This window comes from Lathamus discolor, chromosome 13 (genome assembly GCF_037157495.1).
Source record: "Lathamus discolor isolate bLatDis1 chromosome 13, bLatDis1.hap1, whole genome shotgun sequence".
In the NCBI taxonomy this organism is placed as follows: domain Eukaryota; kingdom Metazoa; phylum Chordata; class Aves; order Psittaciformes; family Psittacidae; genus Lathamus; species Lathamus discolor.
The window spans coordinates 2,426,808-2,447,075 of NC_088896.1; the positions used below are offsets into that span (position 1 = coordinate 2,426,808).

A 20,268-nucleotide genomic window follows, 5' to 3' on the forward strand; every position below is an offset into this window, starting at 1 on the left:
GTTCAGGCTTCCAACTTGCTGTATTTCAAACTCTTTCAGCTACTGAGAGTGTCCCACACAGGAACCTCAGCTGTACTACATTTTGACTTATACTTTTTAGAAAATACCACTGAAAAGTGTCTCAAGAGCAATTATTTGCTGGTCTTTGACATACTTTTCCTGTTTTTCTCAATGCATGTGTTTTCAAATCGTCACAAACATTATCATCAACATTGCATGACTGAAAAGTTGTGATATAAGCATACCCAGGAAACTCCCATGGGCCAATCAGCAAATCACTGAGAAAGCCAGCAATAGGAATCATAAGTCCCTGCATCCAAGTTCTCTAAGTGCCTTGAGTAGTCTAGATTCTCTTCTTAACACTCTTGGCAAATTATTTATAGATGTATTCACACAGTAAGATATAAAAATGTTCTAATTATATCATTCAAATCAAATGAAAATTATGCCCTTAGTTTGCCAGACAATGCTTTGCCAAAGAAGGTTTGCCAGAAATGTTTTGACCGAAGAAAGAGGGAGCATCTGCAGCATCTGCAGATGAGACACTATAAAATCTCCCAGAGACAAGTCTGACCTGTTTCCAAGGAAGGCTCCAAGGTAAGTGCATGGATTTTGTGAGCTTAAAGGAAGAGGACAAAGCCCTTGCAATTCCCCGTTCCATTTCTTCTGCCTCTTGCAGCCATTCCCATGAGGGAGTGCCCATGCAAACAAAGCTTTTTAATATCATTTTAATGCATGTCTGATCTTCAGCCCATGATTTGTCTCTGGAATTCCATGCAGCAATAAGAAAGACTTGCCATTCCTATTTTACAGAGTTGGCCAGTTTCCAGGATACAAGCCTTCTCCAAATGTAATATCTTGAATAATGCATTTCTAGACTGCAGGAATATTATACAGAAAGTTATAAAGCTGCATGAGTTATTTTCATAAATCTGCTTATTTCTGCTGACTTTAGTATAGGCAAGACTGTTGAAAATAGGGAAGATCTGAAAAGTGAAGTAATTTTGAATTTTGAGCACATAAGGTAATACTTTCACAAGAAAGTACTCTTGAAGATGCAGCACTCATAGTTAAGGAACAGAACAAACATGGATTTCCTCTGGCTGTAGATTCCTCTATGTGAAGACTTCAAATCTGGGCAGAATTCACAAAATTACAAAAATGCAGTAAATATTCAAAAGAATTTCTGTTTATCGTTCCAAGGCCTATGTGGTTTAGACGACTAAGACTTACTCATTGATGGGACTAGGATAATTTTAAGTTCAAATCAAAGTGATTTCAGTGGTTGCTTCTAAGAGAGTTTCTGGGAGAGTAGATAGCACTTCACTAGCCTAAGAGCAGGGAGTTTTCTCACTTACATGGATTATATTATTTTTGACATTGATCCATAACCTTGTTTTCCCCGCAAGACACATCTGTTGTTGCGCCTTCACTAAAGTGCAGACATGGCCTCTGGAGATGCTGAGATGGCTGTCTTTGGGGAGGCAGCTCCTTATCTCCGAAAGTCAGAGAAGGAGAGAATTGCTGCCCAGAACAAGCCTTTCGATGCCAAAACATCGGTCTTTGTGGCCCATCCTAAAGAATCCTTTGTGAAAGGGACAATCCAGAGCAAAGAATCAGGGAAGGTCACTGTCAAGTCTGAAGGTGGAGAAGTGAGTAAGACAAGGCTGAAAGACACCATTTGATTCTGACTCTCAGCTCTTAGCTGACATACATAGATCTTTTGCTTCCTTTGTAGACCCTGACTGTGAAGGAAGACCAAGTCTTTCCCATGAACCCTCCCAAGTATGATAAAATCGAGGACATGGCCATGATGACCCACCTCCATGAACCCGCTGTGCTGTACAACCTCAAAGAGCGTTATGCAGCCTGGATGATCTATGTAAGTACCAGCAGCAGTCTTCCTCTGGGTAGCTGGGAGGAACTGCTCTGCCAGTCTAAGTGGAAACCAACGTGCTGTCTCCCGTCCCCACAGACCTACTCGGGTCTCTTCTGTGTCACCGTCAACCCCTACAAGTGGCTGCCGGTGTACAACCCGGAGGTGGTGTTGGCCTACCGAGGCAAGAAGCGCCAGGAGGCCCCTCCACACATCTTCTCCATCTCTGACAATGCCTATCAGTTCATGCTGACTGGTGAGTGCTCGATTTCTTTTGATTATCTCTTGCAATGATCTATCTGTAGAGGGAAATTCTCTGGAAATATAATACAACACTTAAAATACAATGTGTGTGATAATGAAAGATTAATGCACTTAACTGTAATGGTCTGTTTGAACTGAGTGTCTATGTTCCCATTAGAATCAATAAAGACTTGGGCCTAAAGAAAGCAGTCTAGAAGGAAGAAATTCATTGGAAAGATGTTACCTATTTTATGGTCTAGAATTTACTGACTTTAAGGGGATCATACATTTATGCATAAGTTTATGTATGGTAATCACTAAACTAACGTCAGCACTAGACTACAAAGTACAATAACATCACACCTATCCTAAAAATGATGTGTATACATTCAATTCAAATTTACAAGTATCAGTGCTAACAAGTAAAACAGTATCTCTTCATTGAACAGGTTACATAAGCTTAATAAGATTAGTATGCAAATGGAATTCATGATGGAAAAAATGACCGGGTGGTCTAAAGTACATGCAGCTCTTAATGATGTATGTAACTCCTGCACTGATCTATGCAACTGTAAATCAGTTGTACCTTATAGTTGAAAGTAAACTTCAGAAAAAATGTCAAGGAAAAAATAAAGCTTTTATGATTTAAACTGAACGGCTTAAAAAAAACCCAACTCCTTTCTTTTATTCCTTCTACCTCTCATTTTCTCTTTCTTATGTGTGTAATGAAATCAAAGTTGTGCAGGATTTTAGACCTTCTATTCTTGATCTTTTGTTATAAAATAGGAAATAGATCCAGAATATAAAAAGGAAAAATTAATCTTCTCTATGTGTGATCTTGGGAATACAGAATTTCTGTATATATAGGGGTAAAAAAAATAAATCCATAAAATCCGTAAGATCACTCAGGAAAGTTTTAGTTTCAGAAGAATTCACATGCTGTTAGAGCCCAACCTCAGTATTTTTGTTACATTTACTTACAGTATAAGAGTGAAATAGGTAGCCTGATAAGTCAATATCTTGAAAGGCAGAAAGTTACAAAAGCTGTTCTGAAGTGATGTCCTAATTCATCCAGTTGATAACATCTGAAGTAGGTGGGAGTATCAAAAGTGCCCATTAGAATTACCAGGGCTTTTCACTGTCTTTTGTTCCTGCATTCTCTGGAAGTTTTACTTTGTATTTTTCTCCTAGTTTCTGAGCTATTTGTTGTTCATGACCACTAGGAAGAGTTTTCTTATCTCTGTCTTTTCACAGATCGCGAGAACCAGTCAATCCTGATCACGTATGTACGCTTCTCTGATACCTGTTGGGCTGCCCGGTGCCAGGGACCTCCTACCTAACCACACGCTTTCTGCTTCTCTTTGGTTGCACAGTGGAGAATCCGGAGCAGGGAAGACTGTGAACACAAAGCGTGTCATCCAGTACTTTGCAACAATTGCAGCAGGTGGTGACAGGAAGAAGGATGCTCACTCAGGCAAAATGCAGGTGAGTCAAGAACAATAGATTGAACATTTGGCATGTAACTGTTGTGTCAACTAAATACTATAACAGAATATTTATCCTTCTGCAGGGAACGCTTGAAGATCAAATCATCAGCGCCAACCCACTGCTGGAGGCCTTTGGAAATGCCAAGACTGTGAGGAATGATAACTCCTCACGCTTCGTAAGTTGTTGCTTTGGACAAAATCCCTCCTCATTATAACAGTAGGGATGGGCTAGTGGTATTCTTACATAAAGAGATTAGATGAAATGTATTTTGGCTGAAATGCTGCTGCTTCTTCTTAACAGGGCAAATTCATCAGAATCCATTTTGGTGCCACAGGCAAACTGGCTTCTGCTGACATTGAAACTTGTAAGACATTCTCCTGGCCTGATCTCTTTCCTTCCTAAATTCCCACCTCTGCATGCTTTCCTATGCCTGAATCTTTCTCCCTTCCTTGCAGATCTGCTGGAGAAGTCCAGAGTCACTTTCCAGCTCAAGGCAGAAAGAAGCTATCACATATTCTATCAGGTCACCTCTAACAAGAAGCCAGAGCTAATTGGTAGGAAGATCAGTAACATTTTGAAGGAATTTCAATGAATAACAGTCATCTGGAAAGCTAAAGTAAGCCCAATTTTCCTCTTTTATTGCTTTCAGACATGCTCCTCATTACCACCAACCCTTATGATTTCCACTTCGTGAGTCAAGGTGAAATCACTGTTCCCAGCATTAATGACCAGGAGGAGCTTATGGCTACAGATGTAAGCAACTTACCAAACAGGTCATGTAGTGGATATGAGTCCTGGTACTCATACATTTACTTACTGTTTCTGTTGCCAGAGTGCCATTGACATACTCGGCTTCACTGCTGATGAGAAGACAGCCATCTACAAGCTGACAGGGGCTGTCATGCACTATGGCAATCTGAAGTTCAAGCAAAGGCAGCGTGAGGAGCAGGCAGAGCCAGATGGCACAGAAGGTATCAGCAGGTTCAGCAAACTCTCCAAAAGAGATTCTTTGTCATCAAATGAAGGACTTTAGGCAGATTTCAGGCTTTAAGTATGCAAATCTGTAAACCAAAAAAAATATATATTTGTTTAGTGGCTAGATAGCTGTTAAGACATGTATCTCATCCAGTGATACCTGTAATTTTATTCTGTTACTACTTAATAATGAAGAGATCTGGTGTACCCTGCCAGGAGGCGAGGAAGCATGGATGTCAATTTCTGTAATATTATTATAGTCATAAGTATTTTTATTCAGATTAAAATTTTATTATTAACATTATTACTAACAATATTAACACAGTAATATTATTAGTCACAGTTTATTTGGAATACACCTTGTAATCTGCTGTATAGTGGAATAACTGCTATAAAGAATCTGCTGTACAGTGGAATATAGTGCTGTAGTGTCTCAGTCCTTATAGAGTAGGAGACTATGCTCCTATGCACCCACACCTAATAGGGGGAACTTCGATTTGAGATGTGTATCTGATTAGTCTGCCACAGCAGTAGGTACAAGCCATGCCTCCAGCTCTGAGCGATGATCCTCTTGGTATAAGACTAAAAAGAAAGTGTGAAGTCCCATAGTCATGCCTGAAAATGAATGAAAGCAGTGAGTTCTCTTGGAGGACATCTGTGCAAAACAAAGCTCAGGAGGTGTTTCAGACTCTGTATCCTGAAGCCACAGAGAAATTAGCTTTGTTGCCTTCACTCAAGATATTTTTGTGCAGCTCTGTAACAGTGAACGTTTCCTGTTGCTTTTGAGACAGTCCCTCGAGTACAAAATTCTAGGAATTGCCAATATTTATTTCTGTCTTTTTTCTGGATTTAGTGGCTGACAAGGCTGCCTACTTGATGGGTCTGAACTCAGCTGACCTGCTGAAGGCCCTTTGCTACCCCCGAGTCAAAGTTGGGAATGAATATGTGACCAAGGGTCAAACTGTGCAGCAGGTAAGAAAAATGTGGTAACCTGGAACATGCTTTGATGGTTCCTGTTGATTCTCCTCTATTGTATATAGTTATATACAACTCCAAACCTTTCTCCTTGCTTTAGGTGAACAATGCAGTTGGTGCCCTGGCAAAAGCTGTCTATGAGAGGATGTTCTTGTGGATGGTTGTTCGCATCAACCAACAGCTGGATACAAAGCAACCCAGACAGTACTTCATTGGTGTCCTGGACATTGCTGGCTTTGAGATCTTTGATGTAAGGAAAATAATTGTCCTAGCATTTTCATTGATGTTACAATTGAGAATAAAGGAAATCTTGAGATACATTTTTAGTAGCAATTAGTATCTTCCTGCACTCTATTTGCAGGGCTTTCAGAATCTCATTTTTACCCCCCCCCCCCAAAAAAAAAAAATAATCATTATAGAAACCTAGTCTCCTAACCTTCTCTCTTTTCTAAATGCAAAGACTATCCTAGAGAGAGAACCTAGGAAAATTACAAAGGAAGAAGCCTTGTATTTAAAGTATGACCCGTGGTGAATTAGGATTATACAAGAAAACACCTGGCTACTATCATTAGCACTTAAAAACTCTGCTTTTTTCTTTTTTTTTTCTTTTTTTTTTTTTTTTTATGTCTGGCAGTTCAACAGCTTTGAGCAGCTGTGCATCAACTTCACCAATGAGAAACTGCAACAGTTCTTCAACCACCACATGTTCGTGCTGGAGCAGGAGGAGTACAAGAAGGAAGGAATTGAATGGACATTCATCGACTTTGGGATGGACCTGGCTGCCTGCATTGAGCTTATTGAAAAGGTATCCTTTCTGTTCAAGTCTATTATATGTTGGATCTTCCACACTTTCCGAGAGACATATTGAAGAAGCATGTGAGAATATTCTAGCTTTTTCAAATCTGTACTGTGTGAAAATGGCAACAGGGTGGAAGTGTTTTTGGAGATGATACTCAGATATCAAGATTTTGGTGAGAGCATTAATTTCCAGATTACAAATTGAAGTTATATAAAAGACTGCCATCTTCTCCAAGTACCTGTCAGTACAGAGGTTTTATGGAGAGGACTGTATTTCACAATGATGTATTTGCAATTTTTTCATTAGTAAAGGCATTTACATAAGTTTGAATGAAACTGCAACACTGAAAAAAGTAGAGCCTTAGTTAACTTTCTTCAACTTAGTGTTGTAAAACAAATGAGAACAGCTTTCTCTTCTGACTTCAGCAACTTTCCAATCTTTCTCCTTTCTAATCTCTTTCTCCTTCTTCTTGTAATGTCTTCCAGCCCATGGGCATCTTCTCCATCCTGGAAGAGGAGTGCATGTTCCCCAAGGCAACTGACACCTCTTTCAAGAACAAGCTCTATGACCAGCACCTGGGCAAGTCCAGCAACTTCCAGAAGCCAAAGCCTGCCAAAGGCAAGGCTGAGGCTCACTTCTCCCTGGTGCACTATGCTGGCACAGTGGACTACAACATCACTGGCTGGCTTGAGAAGAACAAAGACCCTCTGAATGAAACTGTCATTGGGTTGTACCAGAAGTCATCCCTGAAGACACTGTCCTTACTTTTTGCCAATTATGGTGGAGCAGATGCAGGTCAGCTTTGTGAAAATTCTACTATCAGTGTAGGACAATGTTGAAACAGAATTAAAACAGTGAATGCTGAACTGCTTTTTTTCTTCCATTTGCAGAGGCTGGTGGTGGTGGCAAGAAGGGTGGCAAGAAGAAGGGTTCTTCTTTCCAGACTGTCTCAGCACTTTTCAGGGTACAGTAATGCATTTTTTCTCTCTTTGTGATATGAAGGAAGGAGGGGATGTAATATTAAATTTTATAGAGAATAAGGTAACATTTTGTATTGCTGTAACAGTGATAAAATTCCACATCAGGTTTTCCAGGATCAATTTTATATTGCTAACGTATCATGTTCAAAAACAAGCATTCAGTCTTCAAAGATTATAAAAATGAAATAATTTCTTTTGTTTGGTTTTTGTTTGGAGAGGATACTATTCAGATCTTTATATTTGGGTTAGACTAGAACTATAATTTTAGCATTCCTGCATTTTGGGGAATTGGAAATCCCCTTACAAACATTCTCCAAGGAGGTACCTTCTTACCTGAAAAAAAAGCAACCTACATTTTAAAACTCAAGAGGATCAACTTTACATGGCAGAACTTTAAACCCCTAAAAGTTAATTACACTGTGGGAATATGTGAAATTGTATATCTTCCTACTGGATCAGTAGTAGTATTTCAGTCTTTAAAAATGGTGTTCAGTATCTTCAAATAATAGAAATATTTGGTTTCTGGGGCTTTATCTGTGTTCTGAAACCCAGCTAATACTGAGATGTCTTAAAGTCATCAGCATGGGTTTGATGCATCACATGCTGGACATAGGCCACTCACATTACTAATTGGTCCCTCTAGGAGAACTTAAACAAACTGATGACCAACCTACGGAGCACTCACCCTCATTTTGTGCGTTGCATCATCCCAAATGAAACAAAAACACCTGGTAAGATGCTCAAGCAAAAGAGAACTTGCTCTGATACAGCCATTCCCCTCTGCACTGGAAATTGGTGTTCATTTATGGTCTGTATTGCTAGGTGCCATGGAGCATGAACTGGTACTTCACCAGCTGCGCTGTAATGGTGTGCTGGAAGGCATCAGGATTTGCAGGAAAGGTTTCCCCAGCAGAGTGCTGTATGCTGACTTCAAACAGAGGTAAGAGCGCTGCACTTCTCAGCACCATTAAAAGTAACTCTGGTTCATTCATATGGCTTCATTTAGGCTGCACGCTGTTGTCAAAAATAATAGATATATATGGGTTGCTGGGGTTCAGTAACTAGTGTGTGTTGGGTAAGAAAGAATACCCTTCTCTTTTCTCTTTTGACAGATACAAGGTGCTTAATGCCAGTGCGATCCCAGAGGGACAGTTCATTGACAGCAAGAAGGCTTCTGAGAAGCTTCTTGCATCAATTGATGTGGACCATACCCAGTACAAATTTGGTCACACCAAGGTACAATCCTTTCTTGAGTCATTCATTACATCTCTGTGCTCTGCTCTACTTGCCAGTGATGTGCAGCAACATTCCCTTTCTCAAGGTGTTCTTCAAAGCTGGGCTGCTGGGACTCCTGGAGGAGATGAGGGATGAGAAGCTGGCACAGCTCATCACCCGCACACAAGCTGTATGCAGGGGCTACCTGAGTAGAGTGGCGTACCAGAGAATGGTGGAGAGAAGGTAGACATTCTTCATCTTCAGTTAAGCTCACGGTAGTTGGAGGAAGGTGTTAATATTCTTTCTACTGAAAATATTCAACATACATTTTTATTATTCTTCAGGGAGTCCATCTATTCTATCCAGTACAATATTCGTGCATTCATGAATGTGAAGCACTGGTCTTGGATGAAGCTGTTCTTCAAGATCAAGCCCTTGCTGAAGAGTGCGGAATCTGAGAAGGAGATGGCCAACATGAAGGAAGAATTTCAGAAAACCAAGGAAGAGCTTGCAAAGTCTGAGACAAAGAGAAAGGAGCTGGAGGAGAAAATGGTCAAACTGACCCAGGAAAAAAATGATCTGCAGCTCCAAGTGCAGGCTGTGAGTTTGTCACCATTAATTTATCACTCAGAAAAAGGGTTATGCATTCAGACTGTTAGGTACAAAGCAGAAGGTCAGACTATAGAAGACCAAAAGTCAAATATTTGAAGAATTATCTATCATGTGTGCGTGAAGTTGAGGAAACAAGTGTCTGGCAGTGGCATTATGAGCACTCTGACAGCCAGTAAAAAGAAGCAGGGAGCTCAAAGGGGGAGTCAGTGGTCTTGCCTTCAGAGGAAGGAGGCAGATTCAGCTATCCAACATGAAATACTCAGAACAGAGTTTTGCCTGAACCCCCGACTCTGTCTGAGCTGGTGATTCCTTCAGGGGATATCTCCATCTCACCAGGATGTAGAAAAATGAATTAATTTAGGAGTGTAAATGTGAGCCAGAGTTGAAGTGGTACTTGTAAATTCAGGTGCCAAAAAAGCCATCCACCCTGTGCCTAATAACTAACAGTTAGTCATTCATTCAGTGATTAGGAAAGAAAGCTTCAAATTTCTCGTAAATTCAGATGCCAAAAAAGCCATCCACCCTGTGCCTAATAACTAAGTTAATCATTCATTCAGTGATTGGGAAAGAAAGCTTCAAATTTCTCTTTAGTCTATGTATATACAGACACAGAGTTTCTGTTTCTGAGAAACACAACGTGCAAGGGTTTTTTTTTCTTAGTTGTTATATACACAAGAGCTCTGTATGCTTTAAACTTAACTGGTATGAATCAAGGTCATAAATGGAGTTTATACTGAAATAGGAGTTTTAGTTTTTCTTCAGCGTTGTAGTTTTTTTCATTTCTAATCTGGATTTTCTATGGTAGTTCCAATATAAGCAGCATCCTGTGGTGTTAAAATATTAATATTTAATATTGAATGGCTGGCTAAAAATATATTTTTATTAAAGAACATTCCTTGCCTCTAAAAGCCACCTTTCCATGATGTACTTGTGTTGGGGTCCCCAGTCTGGGTGGCACAATTTAGAAGAGGTTAGACTGAAGTTTTTGTAGCTATAAATACAGTGAGAGTGCCTTAGGACAGTATCTCCTCCTGTGCTCTCCTGTTCTCTGCCAACTGATTGCAGAGACACAGCCTATATATTGTAACACAAAAAAAGAAAGGAGTTAAGAAAATCAACTAGCTCAGTGTTAACAAAGCCAGGTATCCATCCTTGGGGGGGATATTCTACTGAAGTAGCTTGTTAACTGCAACAGTTCTAAGGAATCAAACAGTAAACAACATGTCAATATGGAGAGACTGGCTCTTGGTGAAGTGGCATAGCCAGTATTATTTTAGCTCAAAAGTGGGGAGTTGAAAACAATCATGGATTGCTTTTAGTTGAAAGGAATATTCTTTTAGTAAAGACACTTCATAGCCAGACCCCTCAATTTTAAATATTAATAATTTTACCACTACAGTCCTACGAGCCTTGTAGGCGCACAGCACTTCACAAATAAACTATTGCTTTAAATATGCACAAAAGTATTTGATATTCAAATGTCACTTTACAAATTCATCTTAAAGTACACATTAAATTTCTTAAATTACCAACTAAGAACACTATACTTAATTACCTGTTTATTTGAAAATTGCTTCAGAAAAGGGAAAATTTGTGTTACTTGTTTGCCTTAGTATATCCCATTTGACTTTCTTATAAGATTTGTGTTTCACATTCATTTGGGACAAAACAAATTCACTATACCAAAAGCCCACCAGAGAATGAGATGATATGGTGATCAGCTGAAAGCCACGTATGCTACTCCAGACACAGTATGAAAGGATGACACACAGCAGACTGACAAGAGTAAGAGCCACTTGCACAAGCAGAAATCATAATACATGTAGAGACTGCAAACTTTTTTTCATTGAATTACTATTGATACTACCGGAGCCTTTACTCCCAGCATAATAAAGGGTTCAGAAGGATTCAGTTACAAAAACACATTTAATACTATGCTTGTGAAGAGAAATGTCTTCAAACACTTTCCCTTTTATGTAAATGAAAAATTCTCACACCTACCACGTTAGTGAGTCATTTTCAGGAGAGAGAAAAAAAGTTTCTGAAACAAAATTGTTTCCAACTGAGAAGCATTCCAGAAGTAAGCAAAAAGCAAGTTTAAAGTTGAGGAGAGGTCAACTTCAGATCACATTTTAACACACACTTACATTAAAAAGTTCAGAAAACAAACCAAGAACACATGTGTCTCCCCACCAGGAAGCAGATAGTTTGGCTGATGCTGAGGAAAGATGTGACCAACTCATCAAAACCAAAATCCAGTTGGAAGCAAAAGTTAAAGAGGTGACTGAAAGGGCTGAGGAAGAGGAAGAAATAAATGCTGAGCTGACAGCCAAGAAGCGGAAACTGGAGGATGAATGCTCAGAGTTGAAGAAAGATATTGATGACCTTGAGTTAACACTGGCCAAGGTTGAAAAGGAAAAACATGCCACTGAAAACAAGGTATAAGGCAGAAGATGTCACTGTCACTCCAGAAAAGACATTTTGTTATACACGATTAAATTGTTCCCTTCTTCTCAAAGGTGAAAAACCTCACAGAAGAAATGGCAGGCCTGGACGAGACCATCGCCAAGCTAACAAAAGAGAAGAAGGCCTTCCAAGAGGCCCATCAGCAGACGCTGGATGACCTGCAGGCAGAAGAGGACAAAGTCAATACACTGACCAAAGCTAAAATCAAGCTGGAGCAGCAAGTGGATGATGTAAGCACACAAGCATACAGCAAGAACAGAACAGGTATGGAGTTAGAACTGTCTGGTAGATTGGCAGTCTTGTTCATTTTAGCTGGAAGGGTCCCTGGAGCAAGAGAAAAAACTGCGCATGGACCTTGAGAGAGCCAAGAGGAAACTTGAAGGAGACCTGAAGCTGGCCCAAGACAGCATCATGGATTTGGAAAATGATAAGCAGCAGCTGGATGAGAAACTGAAGAAGTAAGTGTAGTGTGGAGCATGTGAGTGCTGGGCTGCTGTGCTTGTCTTTTTTCTTTCAGCTGTAACATGGTTTTCTTTGCTCAAAGGAAAGACTTTGAAATCAGCCAGATCCAGAGTAGAATCGAGGACGAGCAAACCCTGGCCATGCAATTACAGAAGAAGATCAAGGAGCTGCAGGCTAGTCTCTGTTCTTTCTCTTCTGTCATGGTTTAAGCCCAGCCAGTAACCCAGAACTATGCAGCTGCTCACTGCCCCCCTTTTTCTCCTCCCTATTCCTGGAGGGATAGGGGGGGGAGAATTGAAAGAATGTAAATCCCATGGGTTGAGATAGGAACAGTCCAGTAACTAAGGTATAACACAAAACTACTACTGCTACCACCAATAATAAGAATGATAAGAAAAATAACAAGGGGAGAGAATACAATTGCTCAGCACCCACCAATCAATACCCAGCCTGACCCAAGTAGCAATCTAGGCCTTCCAGATAACTCCCCCAGTTTATATACTGGGTATCACGTGCCATGGTAGGGAATACCCATTTGGCTAGTTGGGGCAGGTGTCCTGTCTCTGCTTTCTCCCAGCTTTCCGTGCCCCTCCTCACTGGCAGAGCATGAGACTGAAAAAGTCCTTGATCGGAGTAAACATTACTGACCAACAACTAAAAACATTGGTGTCATCAGCATTGTTCTCAGGCTAAAGCTGAAAACGCAGCACTGCACCAGATACTAAGGAGGAGAAAAATAACTGTTACAGCTAAACCCAGGACACCCTCCCACACCCATCCTCTGGTCAGGTAGGAGGAGGCCATGCGTGTGAATGGTCCCTGATGTTCTTCAGGCTCGTACTGAGGAACTGGAGGAGGAAATTGAGGCAGAGCGAACCTCTCGGGCAAAAGCAGAGAAGCATCGGTCTGACCTCTCAAGGGAGCTGGAGGAGATCAGCGAGCGCCTGGAAGAAGCAGGAGGGGCTACCGCATCTCAAATTGATATAAACAAGAAGCGTGAGGCCGAGTTCCAGAAGATGCGTCGTGATCTCGAAGAGGCCACGCTGCAGCATGAAGCCACGGCTGCTGCCCTGCGCAAGAAGCACGCGGACAGCACCGCTGAGCTTGGGGAGCAGATCGACAACCTTCAGCGAGTGAAACAGAAGCTGGAGAAAGAGAAGAGTGAGCTGAAGATGGAGATTGACGACTTGTCCAGTAACATGCAGTCTGTCTCCAAGGCCAAGGTACAGAGCATCTGTCAGGTTACTGCCCTATGGTACATGACCTGATAGATGATTTTGAAACTTATGACTACATTTTTCTTTCACACACAGTTGTGTTGTTTTCATCATGAGAACAGATTCGGGAACTTGTTGATAGTTGTTTTTCATTAAATGTATTTGACTTATAGGCAAACCTGGAGAAGACATGTCGCACTCTGGAAGACCAGCTAAGTGAGATTAAGTCAAAAGAAGAAGAGCATCAGCGCATGATCAATGACCTCAATAGTCAAAGAGCTCGCCTTCAGACAGAAGCAGGTAACACCCTTCCCTCTCCCTGGAATGGGAGAACCTGTAATTGATGATGACAAGAAAAAGAGTGGTATTTTACTCAAATTGGTGTATACTTTGTAAGCTGGTATATGTGATTTGAAGACACATAGGTTTAGAATTGCTTTTTAAGTTACAGTCTCTCTGTAAAATTTGTCAGGTGAATATTCACGCAAGATAGAAGAAAAAGATGGTTTGATATCTCAGCTATCCCGAAGCAAACAGGCATTTACTCAACAGATCGAGGAACTAAAGAGACATTTAGATGAAGAAGTAAAGGTAGGAAATATGTTTATATTTCCTGTAGGGGGATTGACTTTGGATTCAGATTCCATTTTCTTTCTGGATATTTCCTACACTTACATAAAATCATAATATCTTAGTCATGTGGTTTTAATACAGGAACTTTCAAACTAGACTAACAATATTGCCACTCGGAAGTGAGAAGAAAATTTGAAGGTAGCATCATGTCTAACCTGGTTACTGAGACAGGAAAGGACAACATTAGGTCTTTAATCATATTGCAAATGCATATAAAAAAGGTTGAGATATGTCTAAAAAACTTTGTTTCTTATTCTGCTTTTGTAATGGAAGCTGAAACTTTAGGACATATCTAAAAGGATTCAGCAATTCCCAGCCTTAAAATTGTAATTTACATTTTGCCCATAGTCTCTCCTGAGGTAGCATTCTAGATTCTGATGAATGAACAATAAGAAGCTTCTTAGAACATGGAATAGTGTACCTGTCTTCCTCAGACTTTAAGTGTCAGATCCAAAAAATTTTCAACAGTGTTTCCTAAGTTGCTGTGTTATTATCTCACAAGCAATTAGTTCTCCTAATCCCACTGTCTCTCTACTCAGGCCAAGAATGCACTGGCCCATGCCTTGCAGTCTGCTCGCCATGACTGTGACTTGCTCCGGGAACAATATGAGGAGGAGCAGGAAGCCAAGGCGGAGCTGCAGCGGGCCCTGTCTAAGGCCAACAGTGAAGTAGCCCAGTGGAGAACCAAATACGAGACGGATGCCATTCAGCGCACAGAGGAGCTGGAGGAGGCAAAGTATGTTGTGGTAGAATGTGAGGAAGCCATTGGGGGGCTGAAAATACAAAGAAAACATTGGAAAGAGACACACCAAGATATTCCGAGGAATAAGTCACAGATTTGCTTTAGGGAAGGGTAACATAGAGCGGGAATCTTTATCCTGTAGAAGGCCTAGTGTTTCAGTAAAGGCAAAGGGTAAGAACAGCATATATGAAGCCCTTCCTTCTGTTTGATGGCAGATTGCAAAATAATTAAGCAAGCTCTTGTGAAAAGCACACTGGTTTTTCTGTGCTAAGTAAGGAACTTTTCTCAGGAAGAAGCTGGCACAGCGCCTGCAGGATGCAGAGGAACATGTTGAAGTTGTCAATGCCAAATGTGCCTCCCTGGAAAAGACAAAGCAGAGGCTGCAGAATGAAGTGGAGGACCTGATGATTGATGTGGAGAGATCCAATGCTGCCTGTGCAGCTCTGGATAAGAAGCAGAAGAACTTTGACAAGGTCTTTTGGGCTCCAGACTGGGGGCTCCTAGATAGAGCATCCCCTCCTGGTTGTCACAACCATACTGACACCCTGTTTCTCTTCAGATCTTGGCAGAATGGAAGCAGAAGTATGAGGAAACCCAGGCTGAGCTGGAAGCCTCCCAGAAGGAGGCCCGCTCTCTCAGCACAGAGCTGTTTAAGATGAAGAATGCCTACGAGGAGTCCTTGGACCACTTGGAAACGCTCAAGCGCGAGAACAAGAACTTGCAGCGTAAGTGCCTGGCCCTCTGCTGCTGGCAGGGCTTTCTGAGCACCCACCAGTACCCACTGCTTCCCATGGGTCTGTGCCTGCAGGTGGGCAAAGATGCCTGTCACGGTGTGTGAGGGCCCTTCCCATTCTGCTCTGTGGCCGACCATGCCATTGGTCCTTGTTCCCACAGAGGAGATCTCCGACCTCACGGAGCAGATTGCCGAGGGAGGAAAAGCGATTCATGAGCTGGAGAAAGTCAAGAAGCAGATCGAGCAGGAGAAATCTGAGCTCCAGTCCTCACTGGAGGAAGCTGAGGTACACACAGAGCTAATAATCATGTCCAGATTAAGCATACGATAACAGTTCTCTGCAGAGATGGCAGGAAAGCAAGCCTGCAAGTGAGGCTTGCTCACTTCACTTTTTAAAGTGCTGCATAAAAAGATTACTTAGAAAAGAGGCAGTAGTTTAAGTCACTGTTCCTGCTGACTTGTCCAGGCCTCCCTAGAACATGAAGAGGGGAAGATCCTGCGCCTCCAACTTGAGCTCAACCAGGTCAAAGCTGAGATTGACAGGAAGATAGCAGAGAAAGATGAGGAAATTGACCAGATGAAGAGAAACCACCTCAGAATTGTGGAGTCCTTGCAGAGCAGCCTGGATGCTGAGATCAGGAGCAGGAATGAAGCCCTGCGTCTGAAGAAGAAGATGGAGGGAGACCTGAATGAAATGGAGATCCAGCTCAGCCATGCCAATCGTGTGGCTGCTGAGGCACAAAAGCACCTGAGAAACACACAGGCAGCACTGAAGGTCTGTTCATCAAAGCTACAGGAGAAACTATGACATCTGACATTCTTGACACCCAAGCTTTCACTGCCACCTTATAATTTCTATTGCCTCTTTTACAGGATACCCAGATTCAATTGGATGATGCTCTGAGGACACAGGAGGACCTGAAGGAGCAGGTGGCCATGGTGGAGCGCAGATCAAACCTGTTACAGGCTGAAATTGAGGAGCTACGGGCAGCTCTGGAGCAGACAGAACGGTCCAGGAAAATAGCTGAGCAGGAGCTTCTGGATGCCACTGAACGTGTGCAGCTCCTCCATACCCAGGTCAGGGCATGGTGCAAAACCAGTTGTATTGACATTTACCACACACCAGGTTCTGCTATATACCAGAGGACAGGGAGAACTAGAATGAGCTGTCTACTGCTGTCCACAAGGAGAGGCATGTTCAATGCCCACCATTTAAGGCCACCACTGGCATTTTGTAAACAACCGTTTTTATAAAGGTTCTGAATTGAAGGCTTGAGGAGCAAAGACTTGGCCACTGCTGTGGGTTTGGCATTGCAAACCTCAGATTACAAGTCTTGTTGTATCTCTTTGCACAGAACACCAGTTTGATCAACACCAAGAAGAAGCTGGAAACAGACATTGCCCAAATTCAGGGTGAGATGGAGGATACCATCCAGGAAGCCCGCAATGCTGAAGAGAAAGCCAAGAAGGCCATCACAGATGTGAGTCAGGGGCTCCTTTTATTGCTCAAAAGTAAGCGCTATCTCCCCAAGAATGTCTCCAGACCCCAAATGGCTTTGGCCCATTGCTCTCCTCAGGCAGCCATGATGGCAGAAGAGCTGAAGAAGGAGCAGGACACCAGTGCCCACCTGGAGAGGATGAAGAAGAACCTGGACCAGACGGTGAAGGACCTGCAGCACCGTCTGGATGAGGCTGAGCAGTTGGCACTGAAGGGAGGCAAGAAGCAAATCCAGAAGCTGGAGGCCAGAGTGCGTAGGGCTGGTGTTTGTGCAAGAGTGAGCATGTCCCCTGGAGAGATAGCAGGGAAGCTCCAAAGATGGGCTTGTGATTGCAGGTGCGGGAGCTGGAAGGGGAGGTTGATGCTGAGCAGAAGCGCAGCGCTGAAGCTGTGAAGGGTATGCGCAAGTATGAGAGAAGGGTGAAGGAGCTGACCTACCAGGTAAGGCAGCTGGTGTCCTTGGGCTCACACACTCTCTCTGACAAGGGTAATTGCTAACACGTGTGGGGAAACCAATTCACTCTCCTGTTTTTCAACTCTTTTAGTCTGAAGAAGATCGGAAGAATATTCTGAGGCTGCAAGATCTGGTGGACAAGCTTCAAACAAAGGTGAAATCCTACAAGAGGCAAGCTGAAGAGGCTGTAAGTATTGTCTGTGGTGGTAACCGACACCTCTTTCTGGGGAGAAACACAAATATAAGAAATGAATATGTGTTTTTTTGCAAAGCATAGAATCTGGTGAACAATGATGAACTGCATGTGCAAGGAAAGAAATGTCTGTCATCACAGAATAGTTTAGTGTATGCCTACAAGAAATTCCTCCTTGTAAAACTTGTAAGGAGTGGTTACCCATGAGAAATTTAATGACTCTAGGAACAGAATCATGAGTATGGTTGGCACTGCTTTCTTTTCATCACTCTCCTGTCAGGGATGAACTAAAGGGATGTCCTGCAATCTTTTGTACAAGACAACAGATTGGGAGATGCGGCTCACAACCAGTCTCTCAACTGATAAATTTTTGCAGGCTCTTTCCTGCATTGCCCAATATAGACAGGTTTTGCTGTTTTATGATAAGTGAATGATTTCTGAGAGGGACATGACTGGGTTCTGACTCATCTCCTCTAAGTTCTTTACCTTATTTCAGAGAGTGCAGACTTAGAACACTGAGCCACAACAGGAGACAGATGTTTAGCTCGTCTGATGAACTAGAAATAAGTTTTTATTTCTTCTGCAAAGTAACTATCTTCATAAGACAAAGCAAGGATATCTGTGACTGGAGACAATGCCTAGGAGAGGAGGGTTGATTGTACATGGTATTGTATCTGTTTGGAAGAAGAAAGAGGCAGTTACCTGACAGTGCTGTCATAGCAGGCATGGAGAAAGAATGAGAAGCCACACTTATCTAGTGGCGAGTAGCAGGAGGGAGCAGGTACTTTCTCTCAGAGGACATGGTATAAACTCCCCTCTGCGGAGTATACATGTTGTTTCATGGTGCTGCTGCTCTTTCTTAATCCTAACGTTTGAGTGCGGAGAGTAACAAACTGCAGCCCAAATAGATTTTCTTGGCAGCTAAAATCAGAAACTGCTGTGCTGTCCACCCTACTTTGCGCGTTCCAGAAGACAGACCTGAGACAATTCAAAAGCTGTTTTGGTTGGTTTGAATGGAATAATGTAAGCAAGGGAGGATGAGGAAGTCTGTGTGAGGCTTATGTGTAAGCAGTGTCGGTGGGGAATGGACATTTGTGCCTTCCCTCAGCAAAGACCTGCAGTACTGCAAGGCTGAGGTGCTGGAGTTAAATCCCTGCCCTGGGCACCTCACCACCAACTTCCTCTCCCCACACAGGAGGAGCTGTCCAATGTCAACCTCTCCAAGTTCCGCAAGATCCAGCATGAGCTGGAGGAAGCCGAGGAGCGGGCTGACATTGCAGAGTCCCAGGTCAACAAGCTCCGAGTGAAGACCCGGGAGGTGTTTCACGTCAAGAAGATAGGAGAGGAAGAGTGAGGCTTTCACGAGGGAGCAAAGTGACCTGGGGGCCGCACAAAATGTGAACCTCTCGGTCGCTTTCTTCTGCAATGAGTCTTTGTACCCACCCTAATGTCTAGAGAATAAAGACCGTAGATTCCTCTGCATGCACACTATAATTGGTGCTCCCTTTGTTTTCATTTCTTTTTTTCTGATCAAGCTTGGGATACTGCATTGCAGAACAAGTTATCCCACTTTTCCTGGCTTGGGGAAGGGAGAAGCTAATGCAAACTCTGCGTTAAGAACACACAAACTCAGAGGCTGTCCATTCCTGTGGAGGCTACTAATAATCCAGCCCATTCCATCTCCTCCAGCTCCTTCCCCTGCTCCTGCCCTCACGTACCCATAATGCTTCTCCCAATTATCCTTGCATCACAGCTTACTTCCCATGCGAGAGGCAAGGGAGGCTGGTCCCTTTCCTTTTTCCTTTCCCTGCTATTGTCTGTGATCCTGGCAGTCAGAAACCCTAAACATCAGTTATCAGGAGTTCCAGTGCAGTGCACCATGAACAACCAACATTTCCTGGGCAGACAGGATTTTTGGCACACAGAGCACTGTCAGGAAACACTGATAGTGCCCCTACATTGTGTCACTCTCTTACACGAAGATCCTCTCTGCTGCTTCCACCCCTGCTCCTGGTGGAAAGACTGTCCCTTCAGGCACTGCATGGCAACAGGATCCTTCTCAACACTTCACGGCTATTTCTTTCTTACATACCATACCTTGCTTCTGGCCTACCTACTGGCTAAAGAGACAACATATTCTGGAGAAGAAAGGAAGGGGGGAATTGTTACGCACTTTTTCCTTCATTTAGACCATGGTCTGAACAGCAGAGGCACAGTGGGCATGTGTGACTGTGGTGTCTCATGTGCTCTATCAGCCATGTCAACCAGATTATTCTGATGCATTAAGCCTCGCCTCTAGTTTGGGTGAAGGACACATGCACAATGTCAAGTTATGTTGTAGACAAGCCCACCAAATGTCTGCCTAAGATGATGTGTTCACAGAAGGCACAGCTCTTTGCTTCTAAATAACTTCTGTCCCTTCTTTTCAAGGAGACCACGGTGCCTTGGAGGATTTTCTCAGGAGCCTCAGAGCCTTCGGGGCTGTGTCTACAGAGCATCAACCACAGGTTACCAGTAACTGAGGGCTGTTTAGTGAATTTGGAAATCCTTTTGGCCATATCAACTTACAGATTTGCATCCACTTCTGTAGCTCTGCCTGTCTGAAGCATTCACAGACCAGTGTGGAGGGAATGAGAAGCACTTTAACAGCAACTGAGGAGTGAAGCGCAGCTGGCACTGAAAGGAAAGAAGAAGCAGACTCAGAAGC

General features: G+C 42.6%; 1 protein-coding gene across 2 annotated transcripts; it reads left to right on the top strand.

Moving 5' to 3' along the window:
* Positions 1 to 1,445: 1,445 nt before the first annotated feature.
* Positions 1,446 to 19,042, top strand: LOC136021494 (myosin heavy chain, skeletal muscle, adult-like). 2 transcript variants are annotated; one of them, XM_065693784.1, is made up of 38 exons: positions 1,446 to 1,652; positions 1,739 to 1,882; positions 1,976 to 2,132; positions 3,374 to 3,401; positions 3,493 to 3,604; positions 3,690 to 3,782; positions 3,908 to 3,971; positions 4,063 to 4,161; positions 4,257 to 4,360; positions 4,440 to 4,578; positions 5,436 to 5,554; positions 5,658 to 5,807; positions 6,192 to 6,362; positions 6,842 to 7,151; positions 7,247 to 7,320; positions 7,980 to 8,067; positions 8,159 to 8,276; positions 8,449 to 8,572; positions 8,658 to 8,794; positions 8,896 to 9,151; positions 11,360 to 11,602; positions 11,683 to 11,859; positions 11,942 to 12,087; positions 12,174 to 12,264; positions 12,925 to 13,314; positions 13,482 to 13,608; positions 13,781 to 13,899; positions 14,481 to 14,677; positions 14,973 to 15,156; positions 15,243 to 15,408; positions 15,578 to 15,702; positions 15,883 to 16,191; positions 16,290 to 16,493; positions 16,772 to 16,897; positions 16,994 to 17,164; positions 17,251 to 17,355; positions 17,460 to 17,555; positions 18,757 to 19,042. In XM_065693784.1, the coding sequence occupies exons 1-38, from the start codon at positions 1,446 to 1,448 to the stop codon at positions 18,913 to 18,915; spliced, it is 5,829 nt and encodes a 1,942-aa protein (XP_065549856.1). In that variant the 3' UTR covers positions 18,916 to 19,042. The 2 variants fall into 2 exon arrangements, with proteins under 2 accessions (XP_065549856.1, XP_065549857.1); XM_065693785.1 differs by having other exon boundaries at positions 6,842 to 7,147; positions 7,249 to 7,320.
* Positions 19,043 to 20,268: the final 1,226 nt, after the last annotated feature.